The sequence below is a fragment of the Amphichorda felina genome (genome assembly GCF_050947745.1).
Source record: "Amphichorda felina strain 45539 chromosome Unknown scaffold_1, whole genome shotgun sequence".
NCBI lineage: Eukaryota > Fungi > Ascomycota > Sordariomycetes > Hypocreales > Bionectriaceae > Amphichorda > Amphichorda felina.
The window spans coordinates 2,313,798-2,332,237 of record NW_028145049.1 but is presented as its reverse complement, the minus strand read 5'-3'; the positions used below and the strand labels follow the sequence as shown (position 1 = coordinate 2,332,237).

General features: G+C 57.7%; 7 protein-coding genes across 7 annotated transcripts; 5 read left to right on the top strand and 2 right to left on the bottom strand.

Annotated features, from left to right (window-relative positions):
• Window positions 1–389: 389 nt before the first annotated feature.
• Window positions 390–2,043, top strand: CDC37_1 (Hsp90 co-chaperone CDC37; the record flags this gene model as incomplete). The annotated part of the gene is made up of 3 exons (XM_083190258.1): window positions 390–413; window positions 509–1,834; window positions 1,921–2,043. The coding sequence occupies 3 exons, from the start codon at window positions 390–392 to the stop codon at window positions 2,041–2,043; spliced, it is 1,473 nt and encodes a 490-aa protein (XP_083054117.1).
• Window positions 2,044–4,053: 2,010 nt separating this feature from the next.
• ACO1O0_000761 (PLC-like phosphodiesterase) lies at window positions 4,054–5,145 on the top strand (the record flags this gene model as incomplete). Its single annotated transcript, XM_083190257.1, has 1 exon — window positions 4,054–5,145. The coding sequence occupies one exon, from the start codon at window positions 4,054–4,056 to the stop codon at window positions 5,143–5,145; it is 1,092 nt and encodes a 363-aa protein (XP_083054116.1).
• A 667-nt stretch (window positions 5,146–5,812) lies between these two features.
• Window positions 5,813–6,296, top strand: ECM15 (MTH1187/YkoF-like protein; the record flags this gene model as incomplete). The annotated part of the gene is made up of 3 exons (XM_083190256.1): window positions 5,813–5,872; window positions 5,935–6,040; window positions 6,124–6,296. The coding sequence occupies 3 exons, from the start codon at window positions 5,813–5,815 to the stop codon at window positions 6,294–6,296; spliced, it is 339 nt and encodes a 112-aa protein (XP_083054115.1).
• Window positions 6,297–7,024: 728 nt separating this feature from the next.
• ACO1O0_000759 (nucleoside transmembrane transporter FUN26) lies at window positions 7,025–8,493 on the top strand (the record flags this gene model as incomplete). The annotated part of the gene is made up of 2 exons (XM_083190255.1): window positions 7,025–7,212; window positions 7,287–8,493. 2 exons carry the CDS (start codon window positions 7,025–7,027, stop codon window positions 8,491–8,493), a joined length of 1,395 nt encoding a protein of 464 aa, XP_083054114.1.
• A 431-nt stretch (window positions 8,494–8,924) lies between these two features.
• IPK1 (inositol-pentakisphosphate 2-kinase-domain-containing protein) lies at window positions 8,925–10,602 on the bottom strand (the record flags this gene model as incomplete). Its single annotated transcript, XM_083190254.1, has 3 exons — window positions 8,925–9,805; window positions 9,863–10,135; window positions 10,239–10,602. 3 exons carry the CDS (start codon window positions 10,600–10,602, stop codon window positions 8,925–8,927), a joined length of 1,518 nt encoding a protein of 505 aa, XP_083054113.1.
• Window positions 10,603–14,027: 3,425 nt separating this feature from the next.
• MDM34 (ERMES complex subunit MDM34) lies at window positions 14,028–16,162 on the top strand (the record flags this gene model as incomplete). The annotated part of the gene is made up of 2 exons (XM_083190253.1): window positions 14,028–14,294; window positions 14,780–16,162. 2 exons carry the CDS (start codon window positions 14,028–14,030, stop codon window positions 16,160–16,162), a joined length of 1,650 nt encoding a protein of 549 aa, XP_083054112.1.
• Window positions 16,163–17,261: 1,099 nt separating this feature from the next.
• On the bottom strand, window positions 17,262–18,142 carry YAF9 (YEATS domain-containing protein YAF9; the record flags this gene model as incomplete). Its single annotated transcript, XM_083190252.1, has 2 exons — window positions 17,262–17,839; window positions 17,905–18,142. 2 exons carry the CDS (start codon window positions 18,140–18,142, stop codon window positions 17,262–17,264), a joined length of 816 nt encoding a protein of 271 aa, XP_083054111.1.
• Between the last annotated feature and the right edge of the window lie 298 nt (window positions 18,143–18,440).

Genomic DNA, 18,440 nt, shown 5'->3' with positions numbered 1-18,440 from the left:
GATTGTGATCCAGTTGTGGATTGGTAAAGGCACGTAAGCTTATCTTCCTGAGCACTACCTGTGAGGCTGCGAGGTGTGAGGCATTCGTACATGAGAGATGGAACTTTTCGGAGGGTACCCAGGTAGTGGGGTAGCTTCCTCAAGTGCAGAAGTACCCCGCCAATCTCAACAGCCCTCATCACGGTGACGAAGGCGCGTCGCCAATATCCTCTGCTCTGCTACAGTCCAGAACTTTCCATCTGGCTCCGATCTGCTTCTACCCCATCATTACCGCCCATCGCTGGGACCCCTAGACTAGAATAACGAAGAAGCTCTCCTTCACCGATCCGATTCCTCAATCCGGCACAACCTTGAAGCTCGCCTGGAACTGCAGTTCCAGCTCCCTCAAGATGCCTGTCGACTACAGCAAATGGGTGCGTGGTGACTGAGCTCCGCCCTGCCTTGGGGACATGGAGACATGGACATATGGAGACACAGGTGTAACTGACAAGCCTCGCACTCGGCACAGGACAACCTGGAACTCAGCGATGACTCCGACATCGAGGTCCACCCCAACGTCGACAAACGCTCCTTCATCCGCGCCAAGCAGAACCAGATCCATCAGGAGCGCCTCCAGCGCAAGCACCAGATCGAGACCCTCAAGTACGAGCGCATAATCAATGATGGCCTGCTGAAGCGCATCTCCTCCCTGCTCGCCGCCCTGCGCGCCCACGCCTCCGAGGCCGCCGGCCGCAACCCGGGCGAGGTCGCCTTCCGCGCCGTCATGGAGGCGGCTGGCAGCCCCCAGGACGACCGCCCGCCCCCGAGGCCCGAGGGCGTCCACAGCGCTGATGGCGAGGATATCCCCACCTACTCCAAGATGATGGCCACGCTGCTCGACCAGGTCAACAAGGCGCTGGACGAGAAGAAGCCCGACGATCGGTACGGCGCCATGGTGGACGAGGTCCAGGGCCACGAAGACAAGGTGAGGAAGCTGCAGGGCGACCTGGAGAAGAAGCTGGCGGAGCTCGAGAAGGAGGAGCACCGTAAGATCACGAGTGAGGCGTACCACACGGGCTTCGACAGCTCGCACGTGAACAAGGCCAGTCCCGAGGACAAGAAGAAAGACAAGGAGGCTGCCGGGTCGTCCTCGTCGACCCAGGTCGAGCTGCTGAACCCGAGCTTCCAGGACTCGGGCAAGGATGCGCAGGGTGGAGCTGCAGCTTCGGCTGGGGATGATGATGATGACGAGATTGAGGCTTCACCCGAGGGCAAGCGGTTTGCGCAGATCAAGGCCCAGGACTACGCCGCCAGCGCGAGGTTCATCGCCGAGCATCCTCAGATCCTGACGGAGCGCGAGACGGACGGGATTCTGGTCATGGCGTTCGACGCTGCGCTGGAGAAGAAGGACGAGTACGCGCGCCAGTGCGTGCACCAGGCGCTGCTTCTGCAGTACTGCCGCTCGCTCGGCCGGGACGGCGTGGGGATGTTCTTCAAGCGTATCACGACAAAGGGACACCAGGCGCAAGAGGTGTTCTACAAGGACGTCCAGGACACGTACATGCGAATCAGGAATCGGTCGCGCGAGATCATCAAGCAGAGGGCAGAGGAGGAGGCTGCCGGCGGCGTGGAGCAGATCCAGCTGCACGCCATGGAGCCGGGGACGGTGATTCAGATCCGGATCCCGCCGGCCGATGCGCAGGATCCGGAGGGCAAGAGGGCGCGCGAGATATTCGATGGTTTCTCGCCCGAGATGAAGAAGGCGTTGGAATCCGAGAGCCTTGATGAGGTCAACAAGGTTCTTGGGGACATGAAGGTGCCGGATGCCGAGGAGCTGGTCAGCCAGTTTGGAGAGGTTTGTTTGGTCCCCCCCTATCGACGATCTTCCTTCGGGAATAGGTCTCTGCAGCGAACCTGAAAAGCTAACACGTGCCTGCGCAGGCTGGCATCCTGAGTCTCGAAGAGCAGATCATCGACGCCACAACCGAGGAAGGGCAGAAGCAGCTCAAGGAAATGGAGAAGGCGGCGGCCGAGGAGAGCCAGGTTGCGGGCGATCCTGAGTAAGAAGAAGGCCCCATGTACTGTTTCATATGAACGCGATGTTACTGGAACAGCAGAAGAGGGGAGAGGATGGCTTTGTGATCAATGGTATTGTTGAGACCCGCTGAAATGGGCGCGGAGCCATCAATAGGAGCCGTTCTAAACAAGATAGGTAGATAGCCAAACCAAAATGGACACTGACGTGAGCAAACAGCCCCCCAACTTGACGTGGCTTGTGGAATCAAGATAATGTGAGATCTCGCTCGGGTAGCCGCTGAACTGTCGAATAATGACTAGTTAGGAAGGTCGCGACCGTCATCTCAGAATAATGGATTGCGGCTGGGGATTCTGGTGGTGGCCGGGATAAGTATAAAGAGGGTAGTTGAAAATACTTTCCTTCTTATACCTCCTAGGAGCCTGAAGCGCGCCCCGCGGGGCCTTCTCGTTTTCATCGCCACGGATTCAAGCACAACACTTGACACTGCTATAATTCCTTACCTGCCTACTGAGCGATGAGAATGTTCCAGGAGGTTGGGAACGATCTCAATACCCTTTACCCTTTAGAGACCCTGTCTACGTTTCTCAATCGTCTCTAAGCGAGGGCTTTGCCGCGGATTGTTCATTGAGACCACAGCAGTTAGCTGCCCGCGCAGATATCCGAGAACACTCAGCGTAATCTAACGGGACAATATAGGATGGATAAAGGGGGGGGGGGATGGGTTGACGTCTGGTGGACGCTGGTGATTAGTCAGCTTGACCACGAGGGACCGATTTCTAGTGACGGCTTGGCAACGGCTTGTTGACGGGTTACCGTAGCACGTTGAAATCGTTTCAACAGGGTTAGGTGTTTTGCGAACCCCATCCCGCGTGCCTGGGCGACAGCCGTTGATCCAAAATGAAATGAGAAGCACATCGGCTTGGCCTCCTCCCCGCAGGAAATGCTGGAGGCTGGAGTGAAAGGTACCTAAGTGTGTAGTGCGGAGTAGTAGAACGCATCATGGCATCATGGCATCATGGAGTGGCTCAAAGGATGGCATGGATACGAAGAGACGAATGAATGGGGAGGCCCATGATTTGTACGAGTAGCACTACGGATACTCGTACTCGTCGCCGCAGTTGCAGGGATAAAAATAGTTGGCAACTTGGTTTTGAGACGGTGAATTCGAAATGATCAACTTCCGGCACTGCCTCTTTCAAGGGCCGCTAATCCCCATGTAGCAAGATTGGCTCAGGAGAGTCGTTGACAGTCGTCGACCCTGCCAAGCCCTTCGCCGGACCCCGAAAGCTTGGCCTCCACTGCCTCCACCGTGAAGTCCGTGTTCACTGTTCACAAGTTCACAACAAAGGCGAGAAGGGCTCCAAGCCTCCATCCAGATGCTGGGTTTGTTGGCGCCGCCTGTGGATGGAGTTGATTATACCCCTCCCTCGCCTGAACGCTCTGTGGACGCCCTGCCCGGGTCAGCCTGAGCGCCTGGAACAAATGGACAATGGCAGTCGACGGCTTGATGATGACGCGCTGGCCGTTTGGCATGGCCCATTCGGCGGCAGGCCACTGGACAAGAGACAGCGGTCGCTGCATCCACGGACCATGAGTGGTTTCAGGCATGAGATCAGTGCTCATCAGCGCTCTGGCCAGGCGCCAGGGGATACCCGGGATGGGCGGCTGGTCTCCACTGCTGACGTTTGGAGGAGGCGCAGTGCCCACCACTGTGAAGCACACAAAGGCGCAGGACCAGCACTCTGGCACTCCACCTGGCACCACTCTACCACTCCACCACTCTCCTTTGTTCAACCCATATTGGATTCCATCTTAAGGACGAGGCTGGCTGTCTCCACGGCCTCCCGGACCTCAGTCTGACGACTTTCGCTTTTCCTCTCCTTCTCCAGTTTTCCATCCTTTCCCCAACCTCTCTTTGCCTCCCACCGCCGTCTTTATATCTCTCTCGCTCAACCCTTCCCTCCTGTCAGATAGGCTCTTGTCTTTGTACGAATATCCTGCCCCCTTAGAAACTTCACTTCACGCCTACTCCCATCATGCACTTTCCGATATTCCGAGCCTCGGCCGTGGCCGGAGCCCTGATGGCCGCCATCACTGCCAGTGCCCTGCCGCAGAGCCATGACAAGAGGGCCAACGCCTGCAATAATTCGCCGACTCTATGCGAGCGCCATTATAACGAGGTGACCTATCTGGGTGCCCACAACAGCTACGCCTTGCGTGACGAGAGCACCGACGGATCGCTCTTTGGCAACCAGTACCTCAACGCCACCCTGGCCCTCGACGCCGGCCTCCGCTTGCTGCAGACTCAGACCCACGAGGGCAACTCGACGCTGGAGCTCTGCCATAGCTCGTGCGACATGCTCGACGCTGGGCCCCTCGAGAACTGGCTCACCAAGATCAACGCCTGGATGGACGAGAACCCCAACGAGGTGGTCACCGTCATCGTCGTCAACTCGGACTCGGCCCCGCCCTCCGAGTTCAACCGCGTCCTCCAGTCCTCGGGCATCGCCAACAAGGCCTACCAGTCCACGACCGGAGCTCCCAGCGGCAGCTGGCCCACGCTGCAGAAGATGATCGACGACAACCAGCGCTTCGTCCTCTTTGTCACCAACATCGACTACAGCGCGGACGCACCCTCCGTCCTGCCCGAGTTCGACTTTGTCTTCGAGACCGCCTACGAGGTGACCGAGATCAGCGGCTTCAACTGCACCGTCGACCGCCCCTCGAGGATCACCGACGGCGCCACGGCCGTCTCGAGCAACTACCTGAGCCTGGCCAACCACTTCAAGTACCAGCAGGTCATGGGCGACATCCAGCTGCCGGACGTCGAGACCATCGAAACGGTCAACAGCGCGTCCACCGAGGAGCAGGGAAACCTGGGCCTGCACCTCCAGCAGTGCAACCAGGAGTGGAACTCGGTGCCCAACTTTGTCCTGGTTGATTTCTGGAACGAGGGCGAACCCCTCGCTGCCGTCGACACCATGAACAAGATCAAGGACGCGACCGGCCGCACCGAGGCCAAGTCTGGCGACGATGACACCAGTGCCGCCGGGCGTGTGGGCGCCGGCAGGATGGGGTACGGTGTGCTTGCCGCGTTTGCTCTCCCGGCTGCGATGCTGCTTGTGTAAAGGGGGACGGGGGGGGTTTACTTGAACATTTTCCCATCTATTTTTTTTTTTTTTTTAATTTCCTTTAATTTTGGGACTGGGCATAGCAAGGCGTTCTTGGGTCAAATCTGGTCTGGAAGAGACATTCGTGATATTTGAGATAGACTGGACCTGGACCTGGATAGAGCGCCGCACCAAAAGCAACTACATACTTAGTACTTACGTACGTAAAGCCAAAGCGATAGCTATTAGCAATGGAGAACATAATATGCCTTCGAGTACCGTGGATCTACCTTTGAGTTAGTTGCTCGTCCTGCATGTGAACCCTACGTACATAGTACTAACCTTGCAGTTCGCTTACACGCGGGCGAGACAGGATACTTGCCGTGGTGGGGTTATCCGTGTTCGGAGCAAGCATTCGTACTAGGAGTATTTCGTACTCCGTACCTCCGTATCCGTACTCCGTACATGACTTCAAATCAACCTCATGCGACCGACCATCGGCAACTTTCTGCTTCCCAGTGTCCCCTGAGAGCCAGCATAGCTTTGTGAAGTCCTGCTGTTCTTAAGAATCAACCATCCCCCGCTCCTTATACAGACTTACCCACAAGTTCTCGAGAGTGTGATTATCCTCAACAAGACCCCACGAATACCAGCCAAAATTTCATCGCATCATCAAACGCACACCATGGACTACAAATCCATCTCTACCCCGGCTTCTTGCTACGCCGACTTCTGCCTCATCCCGGTAAGTTGGATGGCCCCAGACTCAAGAGGATACTAGGATCGTTCTGACTGCCCCTCCCCCAGGTCGGCACCGGCTCCCTCTCCGTGGCGGCCGAAGTCGCCGAGGTGCAGAAGGTGCTGCGGGCCAGCGGCCTCAAGCACACGATGCACTCGGCCGGGACCACTGTTGGTAAGTACCCTTGCCCTTCCTTTTCTGCGAGGTTGGAGTCACAAGAAACTGATGGGATGGGGGATGGGCTTCCCCTGCATTAGAGGGCGCGTGGGACGAGGTCATGGCGGCGATTGGCAAGGCGCACTCGGTGGTGCACAAGAGCGGCGCGGTGAGGGTGCAGACGTCGATGAGGGTCGGGACCAGGACGGACAAGGCCCAGACGGCCGAGGACAAGGTCAAGAGGGTGCAGGATATTCTGGCCGGCGGGAAGTGAGCTTGGTGCTGTGGGCGGGATGGCCAACGCCAGTTGTGTCACGATGGCGTTGGAAGGTTGGAAGCAGCTGTCTCAGAGGGACGGTCGGATGGCGTCACGACCTAGGCATCGAGATATTAATTTAATTTCAGATGCTGGAATGGGGCTTCATGTGATGGCTTATAGCCTGGCTGCAGCCTGGCTGTTGATTTTGGTTCATGGGAGTTGTTGCACGAACAGTGAAAGTCACGGACAATACCTACGAACGTACGTACTACAATAGGTACTGGGTACCTAACTAGTGATCAGCTTGCTGGCGGTACCTTATCAATCCATGGCTGTACTGATAATCAATTGTTAGTGCAGGCCCCCACGGGCCACTTGGTGACTCCGTACCCGCAGGCAAGACCCCCGTCGGTCAGACGTCACGCTTGACGCCAACCGCCAGGCACCTGACCTGAACTATGAACTGCTGAACATCTGCATCTGCGCCCGCGTCGCAGCCTTCTGCATCCCATTACGCCTAATTGAGCTCTCGCAGAGTCGGTTTCTGCCGACCGATCCCTCACGTGCGCCTGATTTGCCTTATCTACCCACCGGCAGCCCCGCGAGGCCTCAGGTCGGCTAGGCATCATCGCTAGGCATCACCGCCACACCAACCCATCCGATGAGAGCTCTGCTCCCTCTTGCGCAATCCCGAAGATAAGCTACAAGACCAAGGGGAATCCGTCCTCCCTTGGATTATAACGATGGATCGGGCAAGGAAGGCGCTCAGGCGCCAGGAGGCTCAGGACTCCGAGTACGAACCGCTGACGGCCCCGGACGAATCCACGCCTCTCGACGACTCGACCATCTTCGAAGTCGAAGAGGAGCTACCCTTCTCGTTGGTCGAGTATTCCATCTTTGGCCTCCTCGGGATGGCTATGCTCTGGGCCTGGTACGCTTGCCCTCAGAGATACCCTCCGCTCTTCTCGCTCCTGTACAACTAGGCTAACACCACCACCACCACAGGAATATGTTCCTCGCTGCCGCTCCCTACTTTGCCTCCCGCTTCGCCGGCGACCCCTGGCTCGAGGCCAACTTCCAGTCCTCCATCCTTGCCGTCTCAACCGTCGCCAACCTCGGCTCCCTGCTCCTCCTCACCTACATCCAGCACACGGCCTCGTACCCCTTCCGTATCAACCTCGCCCTCATCATCAATATTGCCGTCTTCGGTCTCCTGACCGCCTCCACCGTCGCCGGCCTCGGCGTCTCCCCGCGCGTCTACCTCGCCTTCCTCCTCGTCATGGTCGCCCTCTCCGCCTGGGCTACGGGCCTGGTCCAGAACGGCGCCTTTGCCTTTGCCGGCAGCTTCGGCCGGCCTGAGTACATGCAGGCCCTTATGGCTGGTCAGGGTGTCGCGGGTGTGCTCCCGCCCCTAGCCCAGGTCTGCACCGTCCTGATCTTCCCGCCATCGACCGGGGCCGGCAAAGACGGCGGAGATGATGGTGGGAATGCCGACCCAGGTGCCGGCTCGTCCTCGGCGTTCCTCTACTTCCTCACCGCCGTGGTCATCTCCCTCGTCACCCTCATCGCCTTCATGCCGCTCCACCGCCGCCACAACCGCATCACCTCGGGCCGCATGGTCGCCCAGATGGTCGGCTCCACCACCTCGGTCGAGGAGGCCGAGCGCGTCGCCCGCAAATCCATCCCCATCCCCCGCCTCTTCCTCAAGCTCCGCTGGCTCGCCCTCGCCCTTGTCCTCACCTTTGCCGAGACCATGTTCTTCCCCGTCTTCACCTCCAAGATCACGTCCGTCAACGACGGGCCCGACGCCGCCCTCCTTCTCCACCCGGCGGCCTTCATCCCCCTCGCCTTCTTTTTCTGGAACCTCGGCGACCTGGGCGGCAGGGTGGCCACCATCCTGCCGTTCTCGCTGCGCGACAGGCCGCTGGTGCTGTTCCTGCTCTCTGTGGTCAGGGCGGGCATGGTGCCCCTGTATCTCCTGTGCAACATCGGCGGGCGTGGGGCGGTCGTGTCGTCCGACTTCTTCTACCTCGCTGTTGTGCAGCTGCTCTTCGGCCTGACCAACGGGTGGTTGGGCTCCAGCTGCATGATGGCGTCGGGAGACTGGGTCGACGACGGGGAGCGTGAGGTCGCGGGCGGCTTCATGGGCCTGTGTCTGGTCGTGGGGTTGACCACGGGTAGCATTTTGAGTTTTAGCATTGGCAACTTATAGATAGTACACGCGACGTGACTGACTGGCTGGCAAGTCAACGGGCATGGAAATCTTCGCATGGAGTTTGGGAGTTAGTTGTGAATAAATATGGTCATGAGTTCATAAATGTATGCAGGGCATATCATGATGTGAGAAACGCCCAATGCTTCCCATGCCTTTGACCTGACAACTCCAACCTCGAAGCGCCACTCCTCTGCGGGTCCGCGGTTATGCAACTGATGGTCATCCAATATCCCAATGCTAGTAGTAGTGATTTAGTCCTTCCTGTCCCGTTCCCTCTGTTCAACCATTCATGCAGCCGACCCCCCTTCCCTTTGAACGCCAGCCTGAAACCGCCAAACGCCCCTTCATCCAAGAACCAAACCTCCTTTCCGTGATCCTCCCAATGCGCTCTCTCTAACGATCCTTGCCTGGGGGGAATATATGATATGCTAGGCGCCGCGTTTGATGCTGTTCGATTTCATCCTGAGCCGTTTCTCTTCATCTGGTGTTGGGCCTGGAGCGTCCTTCTTGTGAGCGTCCAGGCACTGTTGTAGCTTTTCCGCGTCCGTGTTGACAGCGTACACCTTCGGGCCCTGGTGTGCACATTCGTTTGCGTTGCCATTTGTGTTGCTTATGGAACCATTGGCTCCCGGGCCTTGGTCGTGAACGTGCGTGACTTCCGGGACTTCTCGCCGTCTGTTGCTGGATATTTCGAGAACGCACTTTGTAGGCGGCCGATAATAGGAACCGCCGCAGTAGAGCCAGTCCGCCGTGTAGAAGCCCCCCCTGATGAGCTCCTCCTCGACGTTGCGCCAGTAATCGAGCCTGTAGCTGGGGCTCTTCATGTCAAAGTCCCCGAACCGGACCTTGAGCGGCTGCATTGAATTGCGGAGGCGTGAGGCCCGGCGGGTGATTTGTGCGAAGCAGGTGCAGTCTCTGAGCGTCATGGCGAGGGAAAAGTTGGTGTCTGATACGTCGGCCCGGAGAGGCCCAACCTTGTCGTGCTCCTCCTGAGCCGTTCTGAGCTGCTTGAATGCAGGCTCGTCCCTCACGACGTTCAAGGTCGCATTCAAGTGCTCGCTGTTTCCGAGCTTGTCCAACCGCGGGAGGAGTCTGTAGGCGCTCTCCGCGCGTACACGGTTACTGTCATCCCGACCAAGGGTAAGGGGGCATGGTTTCGCCATGGTCGGGATCGGCTTCTCGAGATCTGGTTCCATAACGTAGCTGTAAAGCTCCTTGGCGCACTGCCTGCAGCGGATAGCGTTCTTCGGAGCGCTGGGTGACTGCGAGAGCCACTTGGGCTTGAATTCGACAAGAAGCCCATTCTCATCTGTGTGTGTAAGTTTACCAGATCCATGCGCCAGTGCGTGTGCTGGAGAGTGCTCACCTTCTGCGCGCATGTCCTCAATGAGGAATCCCCATTCACTCTGGCCGATAGTTGTGCCCATGAACTTGTCCTTGCGCTTCTTGTCATTGCATTTTAGGTGCTCATTGATCGCATCAATAATACCCGAACCTCGGATGATGACGAGCTCCTGGTGTAGCACATGGGATCCGAGGATAGGTTTGATGCGTGTGCGATAGTATTTCTGCTGCTCAATATAGTTGAACCTCGGACGATCATCCTCTATCGGTTCCTTGGCAACCCGTAGAAGGAGGCCTGAGTACCGGTTAAAACCTGATCTGCTGATTCCAGGCAGGGGGCAAGCAACATGAGACAGACTTGTCGCGGCATGAATAGGGCAGGGGGGCTGGCAACGTACGGGTGTTCTGGTGATAAAGATGGCTGCCATCGGGCAGCTGGAACTCGAAGACGGCATTGGCGGCACCCTCGCCAACGAGTTTGCCCAGCTTACAACCCTTCGGTAGATGTTTGAAGCTGCGGTCACGCTGGTCGCCGTTCTTTGTGAGATCATGCCCTCCGACCAGTTGCAGTTGCTTCAGGTGATCCATGTCCTGGTAGGAGATCCATGGCTCGCCCCCCTTGACGGCGTAGACTGAGCACCTGGAGGGCGCACGCCTTGGGTCGCCGGATAACGATGAGACTGGCGGGCGAACATCGAGGGCGGTGCCATTGGGAGCAGAAGCCGGAGAGACCAGCCTGGGTGGTGATTTCTCCCAGGCCATGATTGGAGGAGGGGTGCCTTGCATCAATCTGCAAGGCACGGCGGGGGAAGCCTGCAAGGTTCAGTCCATGAGCAGACGGTGACAACGAGCAACTGGGGTAACACGAACCGGCCTGGAGAAAAGTGGTGGCCTCGTAGGAAAAAGTGGTCTCCGGGACGTTCGAGGTGAGGATGGCGGAGGGGGAAAAGAGGAGAGGGTGTCCATCAGATTTTGTACGTGTAATATTAAAGCTTAGAACGATAGGCCGGGAGTCATCAAATGGCAAGAGGGCGGCCACGGTCGTGGAAAGCGCGACCAACTAAGGCGAGGTAGACTCTTTTAGTAGACCACACCCTCTTGCTTGCCGCCATTATTTGTAGGCCGAAAGTAGAAGTCTGGTTTAACAAGGGCAGGAGCAGGCAACCTGAATGGTCGCGCCTTCTCCTGACCAGCGATCAGCGCCACGAGCTAGCGACACGCCGAGCGAGCTGACTTTGCTGACTTCAGTGACCTCAGTGACCTCAGTGGCCTTATTACTAGCTCGTAGGGAGCGCAGGGTGCGCAGGGTACGGCCCAGCGTCCTGGAACTCGCCGAGTCTGCTGAGCAGCAACGGGAGCCCGCAGCTGCAGGTAGGTGCTCAAATTGTACGACTCTGCGCTTCAAATCTGACGTTTCGCCCTACGCGGTACGTGACCGGCCAACCAATTTTTTTTTTTAAACTCGGCCTGGGAAGCCAGCGGATGCGAGGCAAATTGCGGCTCACCGGGTCTCTTGGGGGGAAGATCCTGGTCCCGCACGACGTCAGTGGCCCAGGCGCAGATTCAGCTGAATTTATGTCGAAGGCTGATGCCCGGGCGCAAGACTCGCAGAGCCCGCCGCCGCCGCGCTGCGCTCCAAGGCCTGCAGTGTGGCAGGCAATATAAGTAGTATTCGTGGGAAATGTTTTCTCAATCCCAATTTCGGCTGTTTCACTCCAACGGTGCTGCTTGATCTCTCGGGGTCACGCAACTCGTCCGATGACAATGTACATACAGATTATGGCTGGGCGCCGGTCGGCCGGCAAGCCGCAGGATCGGCACTGGGAAATCTTGTGCTGCACGACCGGAGTACAATTCCCGCAACTCGTTACCTTACTATGTACTCTCCGGGGCCTAGATTTCAGAGGGCAGACCGAAATGCGCCCGGGCATTCAGACAAACCCGAGACTGCCAGCTGGCCCAGGCAATACTCGTATTAGGTTCTGTTTCTGGTCTCAACTCTCTCAACAGGCAGTCTGGGGGAAGCTTATTTCAACTGACACACCGGGCGCCGGGATCTGCAAGACTGCGGGATGTGGGATGGGGCTGGCAACTGGGCCGGGGCCACCCGGTCACCACCTGGCACCCAGGGCCACCCACCAGGCCGCTGGCACCGAACATCAGCCTGCATCATCATGGGGGGGGGGGGGGGGGGGGGCTTCCATCTGTCAAACACCACGTCTTACTACCTCCGTGCTCCGTACTCGTAGTAATCTCCAGGATCTGGGTCTCTGGAGAAAACTGTCTTGATTTTCTCCAGAGGCAATCTCCAGGAGTCAGAGGGGTCGCTGCTGTGTAACTGCTGCATGAATGACATCCTGCCTTTCAGGTTGAGACCCCCGCGTCTCTTGGCTGCGTCGTGTACGGCCAAGTTTGACAGAAATGGTCAGCGAAAGGACCAACGATTATCGCGCTTATTATCGTCTCCGGGCCGGAGAGATCTGTAGGTGTCAACTTGGTATCGCCGAACTTAAGTCATGGGTTGGGTTTGGCGGGGGCATCCTTGTTGACCTGGGTTCTCGATACCTATTCCTCGTACCTCGTGTTAATTACCTAGGTGTTGCGGATGTAATACGAGTAATGAATTCCCATATGTGTCGAACCTGGTAGTATCAGTAGACCAGTGTCAACACTCGAGAAAATGTATAGCGGATTTGGGGACTATTTGTGTGACGGAGTGCAGCACCATAGTACCGGTGGAGCCCACGGGAGATGGAGCCGTCCGCCACGGCATGGCGAGTTGTCATTTTTTAATCCCAAATCCCAACACCTACATAATAGTTAGTAGGACCCCGAGAACAAGAACTGTGCTTCTTTAGGGGGTCACGATGACGGTTGCTGTAACGTATACGAGTATCCGTACGAGCAATCTCACTGTCAGGTGATCTACCCAGATAGGTAGTGTTGGGCGTGGAGGGGCACTGCCGGGTCTGAGCTTCTAGGTTGCTTCGAACAGCGCATTCCGTGGGGTGCTCGATCGTGCATGCCCATCCATCACTTGACCTGGTGGCTCCGGATTCGCCGGTAACAGGGAGCGCGTCATCATGCCGCCTCTTGGTGGTAAGATCGTAAAAAGGCGTACGTGGTAAGGCCGAGGTACTATGTGGTATCCAGACAAGCCCCCGCCATCTGCATCTCTGTTGCATCATGGCACCGACACTAGACGTGCCGACTATCCTCCAGAACTCAGGACGAGGGAAGCTGGCTCGGCCGTGTGTGCCTGCAGTGGCGGCCGTTGGGCGAACAACGTGAACGGTGTGAACAACGTGTGACACATGCCGCGTATGATACGAGTACGGCAAAGTGCAGAGCGGCAGGAGCCTCGCTAAACCCTTCATCACAGGGCGGGTTGACGATGGCGTCAACGAGTCACGTCGACAAAGAAAGGTGCGCGTGACGCGGCTTTGTCGATGAGAGAACAATCCACCAAACGATCTGAAAGAGGTCGCATGAGGGTGCATGAGGGTGCATGAAGAGGTGCAATCTCCATTCTCCACCGAGTCCAGAGAACGTTCATCCAACGTCCATCCAACGTCCATCCAGCATCCATCTAGCATCCACTCCACCCAGCATCAAGCATCCATCCAAAGTTCACCTCAGGCCCCCAAGGTCTGCGCGTCTTGGGGCCGTGCAGGGGCTGATGAGCAGGGAGAGACCTCGGGGGAGAGAAATTTGGCGCTAAAGTCGGGAGAGCACTGGGAATTCCCACTGCCCAGCTCCAGCACCGCTGTGCCACACATTATTATGTAAGCCACCTGGTAGCTGGAGGTGAGGTCACCGAGGTGCGCTGAGCCGAGGGCAGCTTCAGTGGCGCACCCGGTGCACACGACCACTGTGGCTCCCCCCCGTTGCAAAATAGCGTCATCCGCATTCTCCCTAGACCCGAACCCGAAGAAAAAACTCCCTTGAGCCCACGACCTCATCACCCACCCATCAACCTCCATCCCCCACGACATCCTCACGAGTACGAGCTCGACGTCGTCAGACTCTCGACTGGTATCGAGACTGACCCCTCGGACGAGCTTCAATCACCTCCGAACTGCCCGCGGGCCACCTCACGTGCCTCGCCACCCGGCCATTGATCGAACCGAACCACCAGGCGGCGCATCCTCCCTCCATGGTCGCGCGAGCAGCATCGCCATTCCAACATGGCCTTCAACTTCAACTGGTCGCCGCTCACGGCCGACGCCGAGTTCTACGCCCGAGCGCGCGACCTGTTAACCACGGCCCTCAATAAGTCACCCAAGCCGCCCATCATCGTCGATGACATCCTCGTTAGCGAATTCAACCTGGGCACCGTGCCCCCGGATCTCGAGATCCTCGAAATCGGCGACCTGGCCGAGGATCGATTCCGCGGAATTTTCAAGATGTGCTACTCTGGCGATGCATACCTGACGCTCAAGACGCGGGTTCAGGTGCGTTTGGCGCTGCTTTTCTCTGCGCTCCATGCCTTCTTCGCGAGGCGTCGCCGTGTTTCTGCGATAGTCCCGATAACGCCCGAAATGCACCACATACCCACCCAATACCCCAGATATCCCCAGATATCGCCCTTCTGCAATCCTTCAAGGTGAGGAGAAGTTGGAATCGAGCCATCTACGTTTCCCCGAGCGAGTGCTTGGTCCCTTTGGCGCCTCGTGTGTCTTATCGTGCTGCACAACAGGAGCTGGTCACGCTTGATCCGTTGCGCAACGCGCCCATGGGCAAATAACTCCCTCGGCACCCTAGGGACCACCCTCCTACTTGGTTGCTCACAAAACAACGCATTCATTTTCCCGGATATTTGATTTTCATGCGCTCTCGTCGCGTGTCGCGATTTTCGTGACGTTTGCGCGTTGCGCATAAATTTCTCTTTGCCAAGCCTGTCCGTTGGCTATAATGGGGCTAACATGGAAACAACCAGGCTAACCCCCTGAACACCTACCTCGACTCCAAACCGAGCTTCACGTCCCCGAAACCCCTCGCTGCGGCCTCGGGGCTCACCATTCCTCTGTCCATTACTCTATCAGAGATCAAGCTCTCTGCGTTTATTATCCTCGTCTTCTCAAAGCAGAAGGGTCTCACTCTAGTCTTTCGAAATGACCCTCTCGAGTCTCTCAAGGTCTCTTCGACCTTTGACTCAATCCAATTCGTCCGCGACTATCTTCAGAGGACGATCGAGCAGCAGCTGCGGAACCTGATGATGGATGAGCTGCCGGCCATTATCCACCGGCTATCGCTGCAACTATGGTGCCCAGACCAAGTCAACAAGGGTGCCGAGGCCCAGCCAGAGAATGACCATGAGAAAGGCGTTGACCCTTTCCAAAGCCCGCCAGAGGACCCCGTCGATGCCAATGGGAATCCGCTGGACCTCAACGCACTGTCGGAGCTGACATTGAATGGTGGCGGGGAGATGCAGTCCTTGTTCTCTCAGAAGAACCTTCTTCGACTAGCGGCGCTGACCGACTCACACCGGACGCTTTCACTTTTTACTCCGGGCATCCGCGATGTTGTGTTCCGCGCCTGGTCAGGCCGCGGCGACGGCTCCGATCCCACATCACCAGTGATGGGGACACCCAGCCTTGCTAGGACACAATCTATTGCGGCCGGCTCCACCACGACGTACACGTTTTCGGACTCAGGGAGCACTGCTCACGGCCATCTGCCCCTGCGACCTTCTCTACTCAGCTTGAATTCAGCCACCTCGGGCCTTGGTTCCAACGGGCGCTCCCGCACGAGCCGCAAGAAGAAGACGCGGGTCGTCAACCTCCGGCGGTCCAAGCCCCAAGTCGACTCATCAGATGTCTCCACAGACGCGGAGTCGGATGTCGTCTCCGTCGATGTTCCGCTATCAGAACCGTTGGCCACGAGCTCTATTCCCGAAGAGCCCGAGCCAGAGGAGGCTTACTCGGACATTGTGACCACTGGCGGGGTGCACTTCACTAAAGATGGGAAGAAGGCTGCGGCGCCTTTGCGCCACCAGCTCATGTCAGAGTTGAAGTTGGATCTGGAAGACCCCACCCCAACCGTGCCGGTCACGAAGGAGTCTCCCGTCCCCGTGGAACCCCTCTCCAGACAGGCTACGATGCGAACGAGCAAGCGGGCTGCTCCTGCCTACGAGCAGGGCAGCGCCAGCTCTGATACCTCTTCCGTCATCCTCGAGCAGGCCTGGATCATGAAGATGGCCGGCGAGATTGCGCGGCGCGTGTACGATGAGAAGAAACGCCAGGGCGACTCCAGTGCTAGCGCCAGCATCTGGAGCGAGCAGGGGGACGCACCCCCGGCGTACGAAGCCGCGACGCAATAGAATCAGCACATGGAGCACCATATACTCCCTGTACATGCGGACACACTCATTTCTAGCTTTCTTTTTGTTTCTGCTTCTCGCAGCCATGTACAGGCGTTTCGGTTCCTTTCTAACCGGGAGCCTACTGCTTTATTGGTAATGTATATACAGTTACGGGGTTTATTGTTGTTGTTGTCGCCAGTGTCGTCGTCATCGTCGTCGTCGTCGCGGCCGGAAAAAGCTTAGCGGGGATTTGTTGCCACGACAGAGACACCCTTGTTCAGGGAGTCGGAAATGGGTTTTGGGTTTGGGAGCGATGTTCAGGTACTTTTGGTGTTTTTGAAGTTAGTCGGTCACAGCCAGTCCCGGGAGGATGTGCGGCGACGATTGTGTGTTATAACGGCAGGGCTTGGGACGAGATCAGGAACCGGGACTGGCGTTTGGGTTTGGATTCACGGGAAAGAAGGGCTGTTGTGAAGAATATGTGTGCAATAGCAAATGAGCCTAGCGACCAGGAGTCGCTTATACAAGACCACCCCAATCAACTATAACCAAAGAAACTCCAAGTGCAGCGTTTGTTATGTGAAAATACTCTCTCGATTCATGATTCTATAGAGTGGGCTTTCTGGGCCGTGACGGCAAAGGGCCACCCGGCCATCCTCGTACTCCTATTTCGTTCAAGACGTGGTCTATTTTGTTTCGTGAAGTGTTTGCATGGCGCCGAGGTGCGAGAGTACTTGTTGGTACCTTGTTCGCTTGGATGCTCCCCAGCTGCTGGCAAAATGTAATATATCGGGTCCGTTTGCAAGAGTCTCTGGCGCCTCGGTAAAATCCCGCCCAAACGTCTTTGCTTCTCTAAAAGGGACCTTACTGCCTCTGAGCCTTAGAGACCGCGCTACATAACTTGGTCGTATCCAGAGACCTCGTGCAGGTTGCCCGTTCCCCGGCTGAAGAGGAGGGGGCCCGTGATACGCGTCGCTCTCGGGACCGCTTGATCTCGAGGTGTAAGAGTGGGTCAACGCCAATATTAGTAAATATTGCGCTTCCACTTCTTCCGACTCCCTCTTCCCCGGCTGGCCGCAGCGGCCAGCCTGCTGCCAATGGTGTCCCCGCCCCCATTCTACGAGGTGGTCGACGCCGACGCCGCCGACGTATTCTCGGCCTTGAGCTTGGCGAGCAGCTCCTCCTTGTCCTTGAGCTCCGACAGGAGCTTCTGGGTCTTGTCCTCGGTGATGGCCTGCGCCTCGCGCAACTTCTTGATCTCGGCGGCCTCGGTCTCACGGCTGAAGGGCTGGCCGGGCCGGTTGCTGCTGGGGATCATGGCGGTGCGCTCCCAGACCTCGCCGCTGTCCGGGGCGGGCAGCGGGGGCGGCGCGCGGTTCTTCCCCTTGCCCTTGCCGCCGCCGGGGGGCTTCCAGCCGCGGGGCACGGCGCCCGACGTGAGGATGCGGTAGAAGGCGTCGTAGGGCTCGTTGAACAGCTGCTCCTCGTAGCTCCAGGAGCGGACCTCACCGTTCTCCATCATCATGGCGGCCTTCTCCTCCTCGGTGCGGCCGTAGGGGTGTAGCCGCAAGTAGTGGTACAGCGTCTGCGGCTTCTCGCCCGAGTCGTTCACGTAGTAGAGCTTGATGGCGACGTCGAATTCGCCCCAGCCGGTGTCGCTGACAATGAAGGGCTTGCCCGGCTCGCCCTCGACCACTGCGAATCGCCAGGTTAGCCGCGGTTGATGGATTCGATTGGGTTGGGAGAGGGGAGGAGCCTACTTCGCACATGGTTGGGGATAGAGTCGTGTAGCTTGAACTGGACGCGCCGGAGCCAGTATGTGATGTCTGTATCCTCAAGCCCCTTGACAAAGACCTGCCACGAGTGGGTGTGGCCGTCGGGGACGCCAGCGGGCTTGGGGTTGGTGTCGGAGAAGGGCACCGCGGTGCTACCGACGATGAAGGGCCGGCGAACCTGTGTGAGCTTGACGCGCTTGCCCAGCTGATTTGATGGCGCCATGGCGGGCGGCGTGGATAATTACGGGATGCCCGCAGAGATGCGACGCGAATGGGTGTTGTGCGTTAAGAATCCATAGGTGAGGTGGTGACGTCCCGACGGGGAGAAGTGGCGGGAGGATGGGAAGTTTGGGAGCGCGCGAAGATCGCAGCAAAGTGTCGGTTCGCTTTTTGGTGGCGCAAGATGCAGGGACCACCCGTCGCAAGCCGACTTCGGGTACGACGTACGAAGTACCTAGTATGTACTTAAGGGTATGATGACCATCAGCAATCCAGCATCTACATACCTTAGGTACTCCATA